Source organism: Sinocyclocheilus grahami, unplaced genomic scaffold (assembly GCF_001515645.1).
Source record: "Sinocyclocheilus grahami isolate Dianchi unplaced genomic scaffold, SAMN03320097.WGS_v1.1 scaffold353.1, whole genome shotgun sequence".
NCBI lineage: Eukaryota > Metazoa > Chordata > Actinopteri > Cypriniformes > Cyprinidae > Sinocyclocheilus > Sinocyclocheilus grahami.
This window is the reverse complement of record NW_015505532.1, coordinates 533,644-552,564: the sequence shown is the minus strand read 5'-3', so window position 1 is coordinate 552,564 and position 18,921 is coordinate 533,644. Positions and strand designations below refer to the sequence as shown.

Genomic DNA, 18,921 nt, shown 5'->3' with positions numbered 1-18,921 from the left:
AGGGTCAGCAGTTACTTTAATATAAACAGTGTTGCTACTATATACTAATTCATCTCCTTTATTTGACCCTCTAACTCTAACACTTTCTAATCTATTTGAATTCTACTTTATCTATATTTATCTTCTAGTAGTTTTTATTAAAAAAACAAAAAAACACTAGCTTTCTATTCTTTCTACTTGTTTTTCTTTGTGTGTGTGTGTGTGTGTGTATATACAGTATGTGTGTGTATAATATATATATACTATATACACCTTGCTACATGTACTGCGTTAGGCTAACCGAGACTTGTCATTTGCACTTATATTTTGTTGCTCTTTTGTTAGTTTTGACTGCTTTTATTGTCCTCATTTGTAAGTTGCTTTGGAAAAAAGTGTCTGCTAAATTGGAATTAGAATATCAGAATAGTCAACAGAAAGCCAATTCTTCTATTCTTCTTCTATCAATTAATTAAAAAAAATCTAGCATAGCGTTAGTTCTGGCAGGTCACGTTAATCAAGCTCGCATCTGCTGACTCTCAGCTGATCCCCATCAACCTATGACAATACGACACCTATCTAAGCATTCATTTATAAGGTCCCTCAGTATTATCAGCAGTTTTCGCATTGCTCAATAGCTAATTATCCTCCTCCATCCCCAACTCCTCCTCTGTCAGTCAGGATTCAGCCTTCTGATTCTCCTTTGAATCAGACTAATTCTAAAATGTGTACATAACATTATTGAACTTTAACGATATCAGCAATACATTTATGTTGGTTCTGTTCTGTTTACCCTGGGGGGTTATCGCTGCTAGGCTGCATGTATATGCAGGGAGTTCTTGCCCAGAACAGAACCATACCGCCAATCCAAACTGTATGCTAATTGTCAATCATCTTTGACGATAGTGGTCCTGACAGAAATGAAAGGTAGACAGATAGAGATAAAAGTAATATTAAAAAGATACAAAATAGCACAAATTAAGCACAACACAGATTTATGTTCACTCTCTTGATACCAAGCACGCACACACACACACACACACAATGTTGGGTTTCCATGATTTAGGGGGACATTCCAGAGGCGTAATGTTTTTTATATTGTACAAACTGTATATTTTATTTCTTTGCCCTAACCCTAACCCTAGCCCTAAACCTACCCCTCACAAGAAACCTTCTGCTATTTTAGATCTTCAAACAAGATCATTCTGTATGATTTATAAGCTTGTTTCCTCACGAGGACCAAAAAATATCCCCACAAGGTCAAAATGTACTGGTATTACTATACCTGTGGGAACATTCCAGGTACCAGGTACACACACACACAGAGGTTGCTATGAAGAATACTTAAATCCTTAATTGTGCTGTAATATTTCTAATATTCAGAATTGCCTGTTGTAATATTTAAATGTACTGTAATGTATTAATACAGCAAAACTGAATATTTCTAGAGTTGGGGTACTCAAATGGACTTGGACGAATGTTGTGTGTAACATAAGATAGCATAAAAATAAAAATAAGTAACAACATAAAAAAAAAAAATTTAATAAACGTTTACCACTCAAACTCAGCTGGTTAAAGACTAGGACCTGACTCGAAAAGGTGAACTCAGACCCAACACTACCAATTTCTATCTATGATTATACATGGTGGTACTTGATATAAATCATAGTACTGAAAGATTAACTGTAAAGAAAACAGTGGTAGTACTATGGAGCCATGGTTGCAGATCATTATTCCCATAGACGTCAGTGTAAGATAAACAAACTAGAACGTTCCCCATGGCATAGTGTCTTCACACAGCTGCCCATTTATTGAATCACTTTCTTTGCCACTCACTGTAGAAGAAAGAGCGCAGAACATAAACAGCTGTAGTGTCCCTCGCACTTGAGTTACCCTTACGTGTTAATAATGTAGCATAACATAAACCGACATCTAAGTCTGAGCTTTTTGTAAAATGCTGTGGCCCACTAATCAAGACTCTGGCCCATTTTCTTTGGTGACAGGTCTTTCGCCGCTTTCCGTTTTTACACAAAACACGTGCAAAAAATGGCACACGGCAAAAGAGCAGCTATCCTGAAGTGAGGCGTTACTGTTCGGGAACTACACCCTGGACCTGATGTATGTTGTGTGAATAATGGTGGACACATTCATTGAGATGGAGAGCTCTCTTGAAATCATTTTTCATCCGCATGGCTCTGCGTGGTAGCTAGGATACAACAGGGATTTAGATGCTGGGCAGAGGTTGAACGCCGCTGTGTTTCCAAACATGCCACTCATGCTTCAGTCTTTCAGGAATTTTTAAATGAGAAGCACCCCTTAATTCACAACAACACTGAACATTTACATCCACAACAGGCAGCTAATTTTATCCCAGCTTATTCAGTATTATTGCTCTGATGGGCAATGGAATTCAATCCCTTTATTGTTGATTTCCATGTAAAGGTCATGATTGCATGACTGTATTCTGGCCCTTGAATAGATCATTTACAGCTATTCTCAAAATAACTCAAAGCTCGTATCATTATTAAGTATAAATTCTGATCATTTGTAAATGTACTCATATTTTCTCTGACGTTTTTACCGTATTGATGCTGTTTTTATCTTTTCATTCACCTCCGCGTATGATGTCTAAAATATACTGACGACCCCCACATTTATGTCAGTTGTTTCCCGATCTAAAGTGTTAAACCGTGAAAATGGGTTATGTACTCATTCTAATTAGAAGTCATTTCTGTCCTACCTGTGAGCGACAAATGGAATAGGCTGTGTTAAAAATGGGTTGCTAAATGGGGAAGTTGTGGCCTAATGGTTAGAGAGTCGGACTCGTAACCCAAAGGTTGTGGGTTCGAGTCAGGGATTGTAGGTGGGGGTGACTGTACAGCGCGCTCTCTCCCACCTTCAATACCATGACTGCGGCGCCCTTGAGCAAGGCACTCAACCCCCAACTGCTCCTTGGGTGCCGCAGCATAAATGGCTGCCCACTGCTGTGTGTGTGTGTGTGTGTGAAAAATGGAAAAGCGGGTGTTTTGACAAGTGACACTGTGATTTGATTCTTTTTGATGATTCGGTCATACCTTTTCACAAACTGCATGTTAATCAAATGAGGCATTTGCATAGAAGTAAAACTGAGATTTGAATTATGTACATAAAATTTAATTAAAAGGAACCTTTACTGTCTTAATACATATTCCTAGTCTTCCTGGTGAAAGTCTCATCATTGCATATTCTAAAAAAAAAAAAAAAAAGGTTTATCTTGTTCTTCCTCCAAAACAACTCCAGACCACTTTGTTTCAAACAATTCTGAAAGGATAAAATCAAATCCCACCCTGCTTTTCTTATTATTGAATATACTGTTTTACATCGAAATGTCAATTATGAACATAAATGGCAATTCAAATTAATAGTCTAACCAGAAACACAGGGTTAAATAGCAGTTTTACTTTTACAATCCATTAGTTTGAACTGAGCCAGCTCACCATTTACTCACCCTCAAACTCACTTTATGTCTTGTGAAGTTTAGTAGAATGTCCAAGCTGTACTTTTCCACATAATATGAATGGTGACTTCTGTATGTGGTTTCTGATGCTAAATCCAAAATTCATATTATACTTAATGAAACTATTAGCATTGGCATTAATCTCAATGGTAGTTTTTGCTGACTCAGGACCCCAGGAACCTTATGAAAAATAATTATTCTTTAGCATAGGCCTACTTAAAATATACTTAAGTGTGAACTGAATGTAATGTTTTCAGGTACTTAACTGCATGTTAAATTCAATAAATGAAAATGCATTATACTTTATAATAATATTAAATCATATTAGCTGAAATTTAGAGTGCCTTAAAGTAGGACTTAAGTATATATTTGTATATAATTTAATAATTATTGTCTTTGAAATAGGGTTAAAGTGTACTAAGTGTACTAAATTATGTCATTTCTATTGTATTTCTTTATTAATACAAACTTGTAAGGATAACGTTGTATATTTAGTACACTTTTAGTACACTTATGTGTACACTTAAGTACACACAGTATGTTAGTCAACACATCAAAATAAGTGTATTTCTTTCAAATCTGTCAAAATCTTATTAAAACATGATTTAACATACACTTTTTGAAAGGTGTCTTAAGAAACATAGTCTTCAAGTGTAGTCTTTTCAAGTACACTTCAATGGCCTTTATTTCATTATTATTTTATCTGCAAGTACATTTTTTTAATAATATACTTTTATGATTTGAAGTAGACCACAAGTGCACATTCAATACAATCAAGTGCACTTCTTTTTCACAAGGGAAAGTATACAATTGAAAATCATTGGTCATGGTGTCTAAATGGCACTCAAAAATTACATAGCAAGCTTTTTTAATGCCTGTCCAAGGAGAGAGATGCTCTTTAGTTTCAGCATCTACCAGCAGGTGCTAATGGGGCCATGTTAACCTGCAAAACCTTCAGTGCTGTTTGTGAATACAGGATCAACACTCTTTTGTGCTACAGTTTTATCACACAGACCCTGATGTTTGTGGGTCACATGCAACAGATGAGAAACATCTCGCCCAGTCTGTCACAATCAACGTCAACGCAGCAGCATTTTTACCTCTGTGTGTCACCATCGCACTGCACAGCTGGGAAACCCAATCTCCAATCGCCGATACAGCTAACGCAGTCTAAAGTTCACTTTGCCGAGCGTGTCGCAAATACATGACAGCCACAATGCAAAATCAATCTAATCTTGTCACGAGTGTTTCATTAGGCTCCTTTGAATTCAAATAAATAACAATTTGATTCCTTTAAATGTGTTAGCTTCCAAATGGAAAGACAATGGTGATTGGTTTCAGATTATATGCAAGGCTGAAGGAGGAGGTGAATAGACTGTATGCATTTCCTAATGACAGGCAATATTATTCAAGCTAAATTAGATTACCCAAACCCTCTGGGCCATCTCCATAAAGGTCAGTGAAAATAGAACTGTCGCATACCAAATCGGTTTGTACCATTCTCCATCAGCTTAAATCTGTGCCACAGACACGGTGGGCAGTAATGCGGCAGAACACGGCTGATCAGGGCCATTCAGATGGACAAATTTCTTAATACTGAGTAAACAGCCGGTTAATAATGAAGACTATTAGAGAGGATGGAGACAAACACTCTTATTGGCAAGGTCAAAGACTGTACCATTACAGAATAAGAATGTCATGGTGAAGAGTATTTTCCTTCTAACAATGTTTGTGTTGTTTCATTATTTAAAAAGACACTACCTTATATGCACACAGATCTAAAGCAGTTTGATTTCAAATTTCTAAGGAAAATGTTACTGGTGCTTGCCCACGTTGTTGATGTTGGGTTGCCAGTTTTTTTGGGGGAAGTGTTTTCTTTCCGACACTCTAAAAAATGCTGGGTTAAATATAATCCAGCGCTGGGTTAAAAAGGGACAAACCCAGCTATTGGGTAGCGGTTAGGTTGTTTTGGCCCAGCGGTTAGGTTGTTTTGACCCAGCGGTTGGGTTGTTTTGACCCAGCGTTTAGGTTGTTTTGACCCATCGTTTAGGTTGTTTTGACCCAGCGGTTAGGTTGTTTTGACCCCGCGGTTAGGTTGTTTTGACCCAGCGGTTGGGTTCAAAACAACCTAACCGCTGCGTCAAAATAACCCAATAGCTGGGTTTGTCCCTTTTTAACCCAGCGCTGGGTTATATTTAACCCAGCATTTTTTAGAGTGAAGTTAAAATAGCCCACCGTATTAATATTCTGGTCAAAAGATATGTCATTTTATTGATGTACAAGCAAAAATATTAAGTCTGATCTCAATGGAAGCTTGTTTCGGTCACAGAATAAAAATAAAAAGATAATTGCAACTTTTTATTTCACTATTCCGAATTATTTTTCTCACAGATCTGTTTCTATTTCATAATTTGGATCTTTTTCACAGAATTGAGCAAAAGAAGTCATGCAGTAAGACTTTTTATCTCAGAATTACAAATTTAGATTAAAAAAAAGTCAGTGATTAACTCGCAATGACACTTTTCTTTGTCTTGTGAGAACAAAAGTCAGAATTTTGAGATATAAACTCAGAATTGTGTGAAAATAAATCTGAAATCAGTTGCAATTACCTTTAAAATGTTTCTATTTTTTGGTGCAAATAATCTTCCATAGATCTCTTAGAATAGTAAAAGCACACCTTTCTTTAACATGTTGCATAATTTGAGGTATAATTCATGTCTGAAGCACAAATGGTGCAGGACTAGAATGTTCACTTTAATACTTATATGGTTAGGGGGTTGTTTAAATCTATAATCTTAAAAATAAGCAATTGTGATAACCCAAACACCACCAATTGTCATTGTTGTGTGACTACTTCATGCTCTTCTTCTGTTAAAGTGGTAAAAACTAGTTTTGATGTCCTTGCTTTGAAGATTAACGAACAGCCTGCTTTTAAATAAATGACTCTTTAGCTCATATCCCATTACTGAGAAATAAGAGGAATGTGGAATTCACCAAAGATTCAAACCCTTCATAAATGTCACTGGAAGGCCAGACTAGTTATACAAAAGCAAGAAAATCTCATTTATTTTAGGTGTAAAAAAAAGTTCAGAGACAGGAAGCTAGCATCACTGGATTGTGTCAGAAAATGTTCAAATGTGTTTTTACATTTTACATGACATTCCTAATTTTGTTTCATCCTCAAAGTATCTCAGCATTATTCATAGAGGAGGAACAGCACGTGTGCTTTATAATTATGTCATTTACTCATGTAATTTCAAACCTGTATGACCATAATGCAACTAAATCATAACTAAAAACTAAATTTTTAAAGAAATATCCTGGCCACCCTTTTCCATATAATGAAAGTGAATGAGGACTGTGGCTGTAAAGCTTCAAAATTACATTTGATTCGTGAACAACTTTTCAGTGTATATTATACAATCAAGTTCATACAAACAGTTGGAACGATTCATTCACTGGACTGATTCAGTTCTCAGGTGATTCAATAATTGAGTCAATTGGAATATCGTGTATGAGTCATAAGGACAACTTGAAATAAAAGCATCATAATAGTAGCCCATTAGTAATCCAAGTCAATATTCATTGATAATCTTCCTTTCCAGTCAGGTTAACCATTGCAACTGGCATCATGAAGTCAGTCTATTGACCTTTTTAAAAGCCAGATGAATACGGACATCATTTTGATCAATTAAAGTACCAATCATCAGTTAATCACTGGAAAAGGAGATCAGAGTGGCAAAGAGGAATTATTCTGGAAAAATAAGGACTCAGTTCACTTCATGCTTTCAATATATGGAAAATAGCTGCTTTGACATTATTGAAAAAATGGATTTGGAATGAGATGAGGGTGAGTAAATAATGGCAGAATGCGTAAATTATGGCCGGATTGACTCTCGCATTAAAGTCACATGATCTGTCTAACCTTTAAAATAGATCTTTAGGTGTACTTTAAAGCGTCAAATGCCAAAAACAAATCGTCTTTCTAATTAGGTTCTTTATTATGCAAATATAGGCTGCTAGGCTGTTTTATTATTCCTAGTTCCATTACAAAACAATAAAATTCACATAACAAAGCACATATGCATAAGCGAGACACCGTTCCTCGATTCAATTTATTTATGTGAGCAACGATATGTTGACTTGTCCGTGATCCAGAGAAATACTGAGAACAACATTAGCAAATCAAGAAAACCAGAAGGACAAAATGCCTTCCGTGATGAACAGAGAGAACATTACAGGTATTTATAGTGAGCGATGCTTGGCAGTGAGGCATCCTAGAGTCATCCTGTTAATAATACTGTTAAAAGCACACAAAGTCAATGGGTTAGAGAAAAACATGCAAACATTTACATCTACCCACCACACACCGTTCTACAAAGAGCCATGGCTCAAAAGCTTGTGTCAAAATGGCTTTACTAAGAAAAGGTAGCTGTAAATGCTTCAATTTAGTGAAACATCTACCAGATATTTACATCTACCCTGCAACCTCTCCTTTTGTGAGGAAACACTTTTAGTGATACGGATTTGACCGCTCACATGGATAATGCAGTCCTTGGGAAAAAGCGATAGATTATTCACTAAGGATCTGTCAAGGGGTTACAAGATGGGTGAGGAAAACCAGCAGTAACAAAGAAGAGATGAGCTTATATTGTCGACTCAAAGAGAAATCCAGGCATAAGGCTCTGGTGAGACTAAGACACTTTGAATGGCTTCTAAAGGGCTGGATCAGCCACACTGACGTCTTTCATACTGCTCTGCCCTAGATACTTATCAGCAGTCGCTGAAATGCTTGTCAGGGCTGACCGGCTCAAAACTTGTCTTTCATTTCCGGATGTCTGACATTTCTCAGCACTCCTTTTATCAGCGGACTCAAACAATGTCAGATCCCCAAAGGTGCCCCATTCAGACGTTCCACACCCATCACTCAAATTCACGAGAAGGAGTGGCTATATTTAACCCACATTCAGGCAAAGGCCGAGCTTTAGTAGAGGTGAAACCCCTCGATGGAGATGAAGGCTGAGGAATTACATCACTCTTTGACTGATTCACAATGGAAGGCGACGACACTAGCTGGTTAACTACTGACACTTGTTGATCTACTATCAGTGGCAGTCAGAATTCGAAGTGATAGTAGAAAACGTGAGGCTTGTTGAACACTGCTATATTTCCCTGCTGAAAAGATCATTAGAGCTGGTCACCATCATACGATGTGTTTTGGATGCTGGTGCTGGGCAAGGAACCCTGTAGTCTAAACCTGACTTCTGAACTAGCTTAAACACAACAAAATCAAAACTCAATTTACCTGCTTAATAAACATCTATGGGATTATTGTGCATTATGACTCATCAGTGCACATGGAAAAAGGTCTCTATAATCTTTCCCTATCTTTGTTATCTTTCAAAAGAAACTGCAGCTGAAATCATTTTCCTTTTTGGTTGATGTCACCAAAGTAATGTAAGTTTCACCCACTGGTCTGGCTCTGCTCATGCTCCATCAACTTTACTCATTCGTTTAAAGAAATATCCTGGCCACCCTTTTCCATATAATCAAATTGAATGACAATGGGGGGTGTCGAGCTTCAAAATCTGATTTGTGAACAAATCGTTAATTTGAGTCGGATCATTTCAGTGTATTTTGTACAATCAAGTTCACACAAACAGTTGGAATGATTCATTTATTGAACTGATTTCCTTCTAAGGTGACTCAATGGTTCAGTCACTTAGAATATTGTGTACGAGTAATAAGGTACACTTGACAAAAAAGCATCGTAATAGTAGTCCATTAGTAATCCAAGTTATTATTCACTGATAATCTTCCTTTCCAGTCTGGTGATTGCAACTGGTGTCATGGAGATGATTAAAGACATAATTCTGGTTAACTACAGCCCCGATTCTCATTCACATTCTTTATATGGAAAATAGTTGCCTGGACATTATTGGAATTTTTTTTTTATTTGGAACGTGAGTAAACTTTTCAGAATCCAATCAGTTTCCAATGGGCAAAGTCCAATCCAGCCTTTCATTCAGAGATACGTCATATGACAAAAATAAAATAGGTTGCAAATACTATATCATGCTGACTTTAACCAGCAAGACTTCCTTGGTCAAATTTTGCTGATGGACAGCATGTCTAAGCAGGTTCGCCACATAGGAAAGCACCAGACCAGAACAAACCAGTCAGAACATCATGAAAATCCAAGCTGGTCTTTTCAGCAGGGTGTTTATATACAATTAGTAGTCATAAATCTCCTAAACTAAATTGTCCCAGTGATTATTTAGTAATACAACTGATATTTCTAGTTAACAACAACAACAAAACGAGAGGAATACAGTTTTGCGCTGTTGCAAAGTGGCTCCAGTGTAAGTCTGAGCAGTTGATACTGCCAAGATGATAGGCACACTGAATAGACAACTGTGGCTACAAACATATGACAAGAACAAGGGCGTTCAGTATTCAATTCGAGTCTGTACTGAACACACAATAGTGGGAAGGCTTCAGCTGTGAGCCTATGTTAGCACCATCTCATACTGTGAGAGTCATTATCACATTGGTATACATTGAGAGTATGGCACTGTACTGACAAACAAAAAGATATTTATCAACCAAGGGAATGGACTGGCTTACTCAAAGTTCTTAATATCTGCCAAAGACCATCCATTTTACATTTGCATGTCTTGCCCTTTGATGAGAGATGAGCCTCTCTGAAAGTTCCTGTTTATATGTGAGGACAAAGCAAGGAGAAAAACAAAATAGCGTGTTCACAATGGTTGTTTAATGTCAAGATGAAATCTTTCCTTCTTAACTTCTTTCCTGCTTCTCCTTCACCGATGAGAGACGTCACTGGTTGACTGCCTTCACCAATGAGTGTCCCTTCCACTGGCATCTGCCATAGGCCACTGAGCCCTGATGGCTATCCATTCAGTATGGCCTTAACATCATCTCTTCCATTCTAGTGTGTAACTTCATACAGGTGTTGTCCTCCTGTTGATACCATCATTAAGGTCTTTGGAAAAGCAGTTGTGCACTTGGAGGAATCCCGAATCGTGTTCTGGGCTGTAGGAGCCGTCCGTCCCTGACTTGAGGGGGTCTCTTGTCAATGTGTACATGCTGATCTCTCCGACAGGCACCGAGCTCATCCTCTTCATGCCCACAGGTGATGCTTCGCGAGATGCTTCTGTTGAACGAGAGCTGGAGCGCGAGTGCCGTCGACGATAGCGAAAGCTGGGTATGCGAGAATACGGCGAAGAGGACGAGGTAGACTTGATGAACTCACGGCGAGCTTTGAATCGTACTTCCTTGTTCTTCTCAATGTAGATACTGACAGCCAGAACGGCCACCGCCTCGGCCACAATGAAAGACAGCGCTCCGAAGTAGAACGACCAACCGTAGTTATACTGGTTCTTCTTGTCTTCGTCTCGTTTGTCACTGGGGTCACCGGCATTGCTGGAGATGTAGACGATTATACCGATGATGTTGCTCAAACCTGCCAGACACAAAACAGAGCCAGGAAATCATAAGAAAAATTCCTTGATATGAAGTAATATAACAGAGTTACGACTTTATTAAACTTTTCCTTGGTTATAAAAGGATAAATATATGGATAAATGTGGATTCCAACACCAAGATGTTACATTCAGCTGGTTGGGATATGTCAACATTGAAAGGTTAACACTGCAGGTTGTGCAGCCTTTAGTTGTACGAACCAACAACACAGATTTTAGACAAAATGGGATAGATTTTCTCAGGGGTTAATATTAATGTAGACATGGCACTTGGCACAGGCTGCAAATGTCTTCTGAGCAGCATGTGTTTATGTCAAGGGATCATGTTTGGCTGGTTAGTGTAACTCAGGGTAGCCAAACCTGCTAAAACACACTTGTCTGTTATTTTTGAAGTAACCCTGAACACTTTGATTTGAAGGTTCAGGTGTGTATAATAAAGACTGGAGCTAAACTATATAGGAAGTTAGCCTTCCAGGAGCAGGGTTGGCTACCCCTGGTGTAACTGGTCCTGCATGCACCACAATGAGCTAGGTTCAAACCACCGTCAACCAGCATGAGAGGCGGGCATGCTTACAAGATTACTAAAGACTGCAGCCTCTAGCATGAGTTGGTGGTATGCCTCTTGAGGACAGGGGAGTAAAGTTTACCTCCACGGCTTGCCTCTGTGACACTCACCCTGAATCTCACTCCCATCCGGGTCATGTCACCAAGATTTGAACCAGCGTCGACCAACCGCTAATCCGCTAACAAGGATGCTAAAGACCACAGACTCTAACATTAGTTGCTAGTGTGCCTCTTGAGGCCAAGGGAGTGAGGTCTATGTGCACAGCTCTTACTATCATGCCTTTGTCACTCACCCCCTAAACCTCGCTCCTATTTGGGCCACAGCACCAATGTAACGGGTCCTACTAGCACCCCTCTGAGAGGGATTTGAAACAGTGTCAACTGCCATGCATAGCAAGAATGTTAACAAGGATGACAAAGAACATAGCCTCTAGCCTTGAGACCAGGGGAATGAGGTTTACCTGCAAAGCTTGCCTCTGTTACACTTTCCACCCTAAAGCTCACTCCCATCCGGGTCATGGCACCAAGATTTGAACCAGCGTCAATCAGCATGGGAGGCAATCCACTAACAAAGATGCAAAAGACCACAGCCTCTAGAATCAATTGCTAGTGTGCCTCTTGAAGCCAAGGGAGTGAGATCTACCTGCATAGCTCTTACTAGTTGCCTCTGTCACTCAACGCCTTAAACCTCACTCCTATTTGGGTCAAGGCACCAATGTAACTGGTCCTACTTGCACCATTTTGAGAGGGATTTGAACCAGTGTCAACTGTCATGCGTGATGTGAATGCTAACAAGGATGTTAAAGAACATAGCATCTAGCCTTGAGGCCAGGAGAGTGAGGTTTACCTGCACAATTCTTCGGAGCTTGACTCCATTACATTAGCATGGTCCAATTAGCCCCTGCCGGTTTATGTTGTAACATTACCATCTTGTTGAAAAACTGCTATTGAGATGAATGGGAATGCTAACGGATAGCTTACCAGGTATTATAAACCACTTGATTTACATGTGGATCTTGACCTTTCTAATATTGTAGACATGCCGATACAGTATATTGTGGTAATTAGCAACAATTGCAATTGCAGCATCTAGGAAATGCATGACCCGCCAAGACACACTATGCCATCTAGCCTAGTGCTACTTTTACTACTAGCCTAATACTTTATACAGTCTTTTACCGTTTTGTTAAAGTCTTTTCACCAACTTTACATTAGGTGTATCAGGTGATGAAACTTTAGTGAATAAAAGGAAGGCACTTTTAGAACAAGTAATATCAACTCAGTAAATTCAGTTGAATAACAGCTAAAAAGTGGGGGAGTTGTCGCCCCCTCAGTTCCAGTTCACCTGCCAGTAACAGCAGGGATAAGTTGTGCTATCAGAGCATAGAAATTCTCCTATATTATATTCCAGTTATATTCAGTTAACAAATTGTATTTGGTAATGGTGCTAAAAGTGTCTTAAGTGAGTTAAAAGACCCCTATGTGCATGTTAGAAGATGGTCATTAGCAAGTTTACCTGCTGCCACAAATAGTATCCCTGCACTGAGTAATATGTTGTTCCTCTTGCTGTAGATGCGTCCTATCCCGACACATAGTCCCCCCAGCAACAGCAGAATGGTACTGAGGATTGGGAACACACTGGAGGCGCGCACTATACCTGTTCACACACACATATAAATACGGCTTTTACTTTAGCAAGATATCTAAAGGTGCATGATAAGAACATTTAGATGTAGACAGTAACACTGTAACATTTCTGAAGAGAGAGTCACTCACGTAAGAGATATTCAGAGCTGTCTGTGTCATAATCATTGTCATCTGGGAAATGATTGATTCGGTAACAACTTCCTTTGTTGAGACCTACAAAAATATGAAAACGGTCAAGATTCGTGAGGACCTGGAAACAATGCAAATCTCCAAGCATAAATGAGAATACTGGGCAGCAGAACAAACTATTTAACAAATAACAAAAACATCCTGCGTATGGTAGGAATTTGTTCTGTTGTGAAGCAGTAGAGGATTTAATTTTAAGCCTTGAAATTGTTCAGTGACAGATTTGAAAGTCAAGAGGGGCTTTCACACATTCAACCCTTTCTGGAAAATTACCAGTAAATTACAGTTTTGATGCTATGTGTGAACAAAGCATAAGATTACCGGTATGAGCATGTACAAGGTCTAGACACACTTAAGTAAGAAGTCTGCTTTGGGCCTGTTCTGAAGTAGATGATGCAATTATCTTTCTATGTAAACATGACGCTAGATGTATGGCAAGCCAATAGGCTCAGCATTGCAGTATTGTTTACATCCAAAATGCTGTAAATGCTCCAATACAGTTTCAAATGCCATCAAATGCAATGTTTTGTATGTAAACGCAATTCTTCTATAGCATAATTTTGATTCTATTGGCTAGCAGTGTTTTTCAGCATCTTGCATATGAGCATTGCATATTTAAAAATGTGTCTTGAAACATTGCCTTTAAAAAGCAAAAATGTAGTATATGTATGTAGGGCTGGGTATCGTTCAAAAATTTTCGATATCGATACCGATACCTTGACTTCGATACCGGTTCCTGAACTATACTTTTTTCAATACCAATTTTATGAAATCAATTTGAACAAGATTACTTTATCTAAAAAAAAACACGTTGGTTTTATTTTTCAGCTTGTTGATGTTTATACAGACTCAAAGACTCATTTCCTGAGCCACTGCGCAAAGGAACAAAATGTAACCAACACAATAAATCAGTGCAAATAGTTTTAATAAAGCTCAGATAGTCTTCAGTTTACACATCTATTAGGCTACATTTACACTAGTGCGTGTTCGTTTTAAAACTCATAGCTCAGATAGAATCATGATTTCTATTCATTTTCCACTGATTTACTGATGAGCATTAGCAGCTTCCAGCGCTGTCTGCTTGTGTTCTCTCTTCCATGATCGCTGCTCTGACTATATATCATATAATAACATAATAACATATTTAATTTCAGCAACATTACATGGCCAAAACACACATTAGACGGCAATCGGAAGTTATTACAAACACTCAATGGTGGTTTAAATTGAGTTTTGAGTAAAAGTGGAATATAAATCTTATTTATTGTCTTATGTAGCATGATGCTACAGTTTGCATGAATGGTCACATAACACGCGCTTTCGGTCGTGTAATGTTAGTATGGACGGACATCTGCATATGATCGGAACTCCACGCAGCTCCCGTGGTACTCTCCGTTGGAAATGAATGACTGAATGACCGGTCTGCCTCCTTTGTCGTTTGTCAGAGATAGTGGAAAGCCGGCTTGAAACGCCAGTATGATGAGGATCATTTTCATTTTAAAACATAAACGCACCAGTGTAAATGTAGCTTTACATCTATGGGGGCTGGGACGCATTCACATTACAGCCTCACGTGTGCGCCACATCTCTGAGTGCAACCGGTGTAAACTAGTAGGTGTGTTCGACTTGACGCGGACAGACTGTGCAGACCGATCGGTGTATTACAGTACCACGAGAGCTAAAGAGAGCAGACTGCTCAGTGTGCTTTCTAATCGCTTTCGCGGATGTCAAACACTGATCGATCTGCGTCGCACCTCTTCTAGTCGAGCACACCTAGTCCTGCAGGTTTATTGGCTCACTGATGCTGATGAGATGAACCCCTTAGGTATCGAAATTTGGTACCGAACGACGAGACGTTTTTCAATACTCGATGGTATCGAGGCAATTCGGTCGGTGCCTAAAAAGTATCGAACTCGATACCCAGCCCTAATTCTATGTTATCATCATATGTCACTCTGAAGTCAAAAAAATGTTTATGGTGTATTTACCAGAAAAGGCAATCTCAAAAAAAAAGTATTATGGCTATTTTCTGTATTTAAAATGTAAAAGAAAATTACTGGTATAAAACCATATTCACAACCAATTTTAATTCCATAATGTGACATATTTCCAAATGACGAATCAACTTGGCTAGACTTTTTCCAATGAGTTGTTATTTGCTATTATTTCATATTCTTTGATTCTTTACTATTAACTGTTAACATTACAGTAACATTAAATGACTGCATTAACCACTGGAAACATTTTAGAAATCCTGCATAACCAATAAAAGACCTAAACAAATATTGAAATATTGAAAAGGTTATTTGGCTATTGGTTAACATTAAACTAGCCCACATGACCTAGCTGATGTCAACAGAAAAGTAAAGTTGTTTCAGAGTAAGAGCAAGCTTTATGATTTTCTCTGGAAAGACCAAGAATGTGTATTAAGAAAGTTGCTAGGTTGATTTTTTTTTTATTTGATCTTGACTTTAAGTGGGGAGATGTGTTCAGCAGGTCTTAACATACATCATAAAGTGTCACATTGCAAACCTCCCTCGCTCTGTCTGTCTCCAGGTCGAGTCTACTCCCTGTGACACAGCTTTTGTGTGGCCCAGCATGCCATTAATTGGGTCTAGTGTTAAAAAAGGAGCAAATTAATTAGTATTAAATAGGTCTGAGAAAGTGGGGCATGTGTTTAGTCTAGTCATTGTAAAAAAAAATCTCTGTAAAATATTGTAATGTAAAATGATATATAATTTGAATCTGAAACATTATGTCACAGATTTATATATATATATATATATATATATATATAGATAGATAGATAGATAGAATGGTATTCTATTATTTGTAGTATTCTTTGAAGCATCTTGGAGTAACATGTAAATAATATGGTACATGAATATGAATATGAGTATCCTCTAGTATCATTGTGTCTATCATATTACCATGGTATTATCTTCTGGTTTTGTATTTTTTAGAGTTATAAGACATAGTTATGAGATCCAAATTCACTTTTTAATACACATTTGTGGTCTTATTTAGAGACCACTTTTCATCAGTTAATCAATTACCAAAGTGTGAAGTGACACCCTATGCTGCCTTCTTTTGAAATATCCTATTTCACTCTAAAGTATGTCACATTACTAAAGTAAAATGTGATGCCAACTCCATGTCATGCTGAATCTGAATACATTGATTCTTACAAAGTTAAAACTGCCTTTCAGTATGAGACCTTTTAACCAATCAGAACAAGTATTTAATGAAGTATTTATAAAAGGTACACAGTGAGAACGGTATACTAATGAACCTCAGAATAAATCTTGTTCTTGGGTCACAACCTATCCTTGGAACCCCTTAAGACAAAACTGTGTAATAAAATCCATCAATAATTAGTATTATGACAGATAGTTGATGTGATATTATGTTCATCTATACGTCTTTGTCTGTTGGGGAAAAAACAGAATGTTCATGGCTCATGCATTTTAATATGGATAATGCAACTATTGCTTTTATATAGCTTTTACTTATTTCATTGTTATTTATTTATCTATTGGTTATAAGTATTATTCTTTAGTTTTCTTATTTAATTACAAGGGAGAAGCCCAAATAGAGTTCAATTGCACATGTGTATAATGACAAAAGACTATTCTATTCATTTACATATGCCAAAAATATTTTACATCTTTATTCTATTCTAGTCTGTTCTGTTCTATTCTTTCTATCTATCTATCTATTTACATATGCCAGAAATATTGTACATCTCTATTCTATTCTATTCTATTGTCTTTTTACATATGCCAGAACTACTGTACAACTTTATTCTATTTTATTCTATTCTCTCTCCATTTAAATATGCCAGAAATATTGTACATCTTTATTCTATTCTCTCTGTTTACAAATGCCAGAAATATTGTACATCTCTCTTCTCTTCTCTTCTCTTCTCTTCTCTCAGTTTACAAATGCCTCTCTTCTCTTCTCTTCTCTTCTCTTCTCTTCTCTTCTCTTCTCTTCTCTTCTCTTCTCTTCTCTTCTCTTCTCTTCTCTTCTCTTCTCTTCTCTTCTCTTCTCTTCTCTTCTCTTCTCTTCTCTTCTCTTCTCTTCTCTTCTCTTCTCTTCTCTTCTCTTCTCTTCTCTTCTCTTCTCTTCTCTTCTCTTCTCTTCTCTTCTCTTCTCTTCTCTTCTCTTCTCTTCTCTTCTCTTCGTTTATATATGCCAGAAATATTGTACATCTTTATTCGTTGTATTGTCCCCAGTTTATTTGATTCCAAGGCCTTCAGCATCTCTCATGGACACCTTAAACAATCATTTTTGTAATTTAATATAAAAATGGAAAATTATTTAACTGTAAAAACAAAACCTGATCACCAACATGATGTGAAAATGATCCAAAGACCCGGTGGCAAAGATCTGGACCCTTCAAAGTTCAAATGTTTAACGACACTGTTTACTTCCAGGTTTAACGAAACAAATCAGCCATTTCCAGTGTGTTCTCAGACTTCGAGACCCCACTGTACATCCACACAGGCTCTTTGACAGACTTTATAACTTCTGTGTGTACAGTGAGTGTGGTGAGCCATAGAATCTTATGTAAAGCTCTGCTCAGGCTGTTGATTTACAGGAGCTGGTTATTGGCCCAGTGACTGAAGTGTACCTAGCCTCATAAAGACAAAATAAAGAACCTCGCTTGACTGACACGGAGGCACATCAGAGAGGGAGCGCGAGAGAAGAGAAAACGAGCGCTTGGTCCCTGCGGCTCACCTGGAGGTAACAATGCTCATCGCTGAGCATGTCTTCTCCATGGCAACCTCAGGTCTGATCCAACAATCTGATTTCCATAATGGCTCCAAGAATGACTTTGACATCTTCATTGTGGTTTAATACAGCAGACAGCAACACACTCGTCTCCCCCATGCCAAAAGCCCCCTCCTGCCTCGCAAACCCACATCCCCACTGGGCACATCCAGCGTAGCAAGGAAACAGCTGCCATATTCCCCGCCTTATGCCGCCTCCAGCATTTTGTCATAACTGTGAATTGGGGTAGGGCAGCCAATCGTTTGCCTTGTCGAGAAGTTAAACCAATCAGTGGTTTGTGTGCTGGGGAAGTGTGCTTTTGTTTGTCATCTCAAATCGATCAATATGAAGACTGCCTTGGCGATATACCGTGGCTTCTTTGCTGAGGCAAGTATCAGTATTATTATTGTGGATACTTACCGTTAGGGAGTTCAACAAACTACTAAAACTGAGTATTATACTTTGGACATCATATCTCAAGTTTATTTTCACTGAAGGAGGAACTGCATGCTAGCAAGCACTCCGGACATCTTAGAAACCACTGAGCAACACCCTAGCAACTGCATAACAATGTTGTGGTCACTTTAAATTCTTGAGCAACCATATAACAAAGCCCTAACAAACAGCCACACGCTTGCATTGCAGTGACATGGGAAATGTAAAAATTCAATTGTAATATTAAAATGCCATCATGATGCTTTTTATTCATATACATAACAAAAAAAGAAAGTTCAATGATGTCTCACTGGCACTGCTATTGTTAACTAAAAC

At 38.1% G+C, this 18,921-nt stretch overlaps 1 protein-coding gene across 1 annotated transcript in view; it reads right to left on the bottom strand.

Moving 5' to 3' along the window:
• Positions 1 to 7,496: 7,496 nt before the first annotated feature.
• The window catches only part of cacng4b (calcium channel, voltage-dependent, gamma subunit 4b), an 18,339-nt gene continuing 6,914 nt past the window's right edge, over positions 7,497 to 18,921 (bottom strand). The window contains exons 2-4 of the mRNA XM_016229502.1: positions 13,318 to 13,401; positions 13,058 to 13,198; positions 7,497 to 10,958 (exon numbers count right to left, since the gene is read on the bottom strand). Coding sequence (XP_016084988.1) covers positions 10,438 to 10,958; positions 13,058 to 13,198; positions 13,318 to 13,401 — 746 coding nt within the window. The 3' untranslated portion in view covers positions 7,497 to 10,437. The remainder of the gene's footprint in view (positions 10,959 to 13,057; positions 13,199 to 13,317; positions 13,402 to 18,921) is intronic.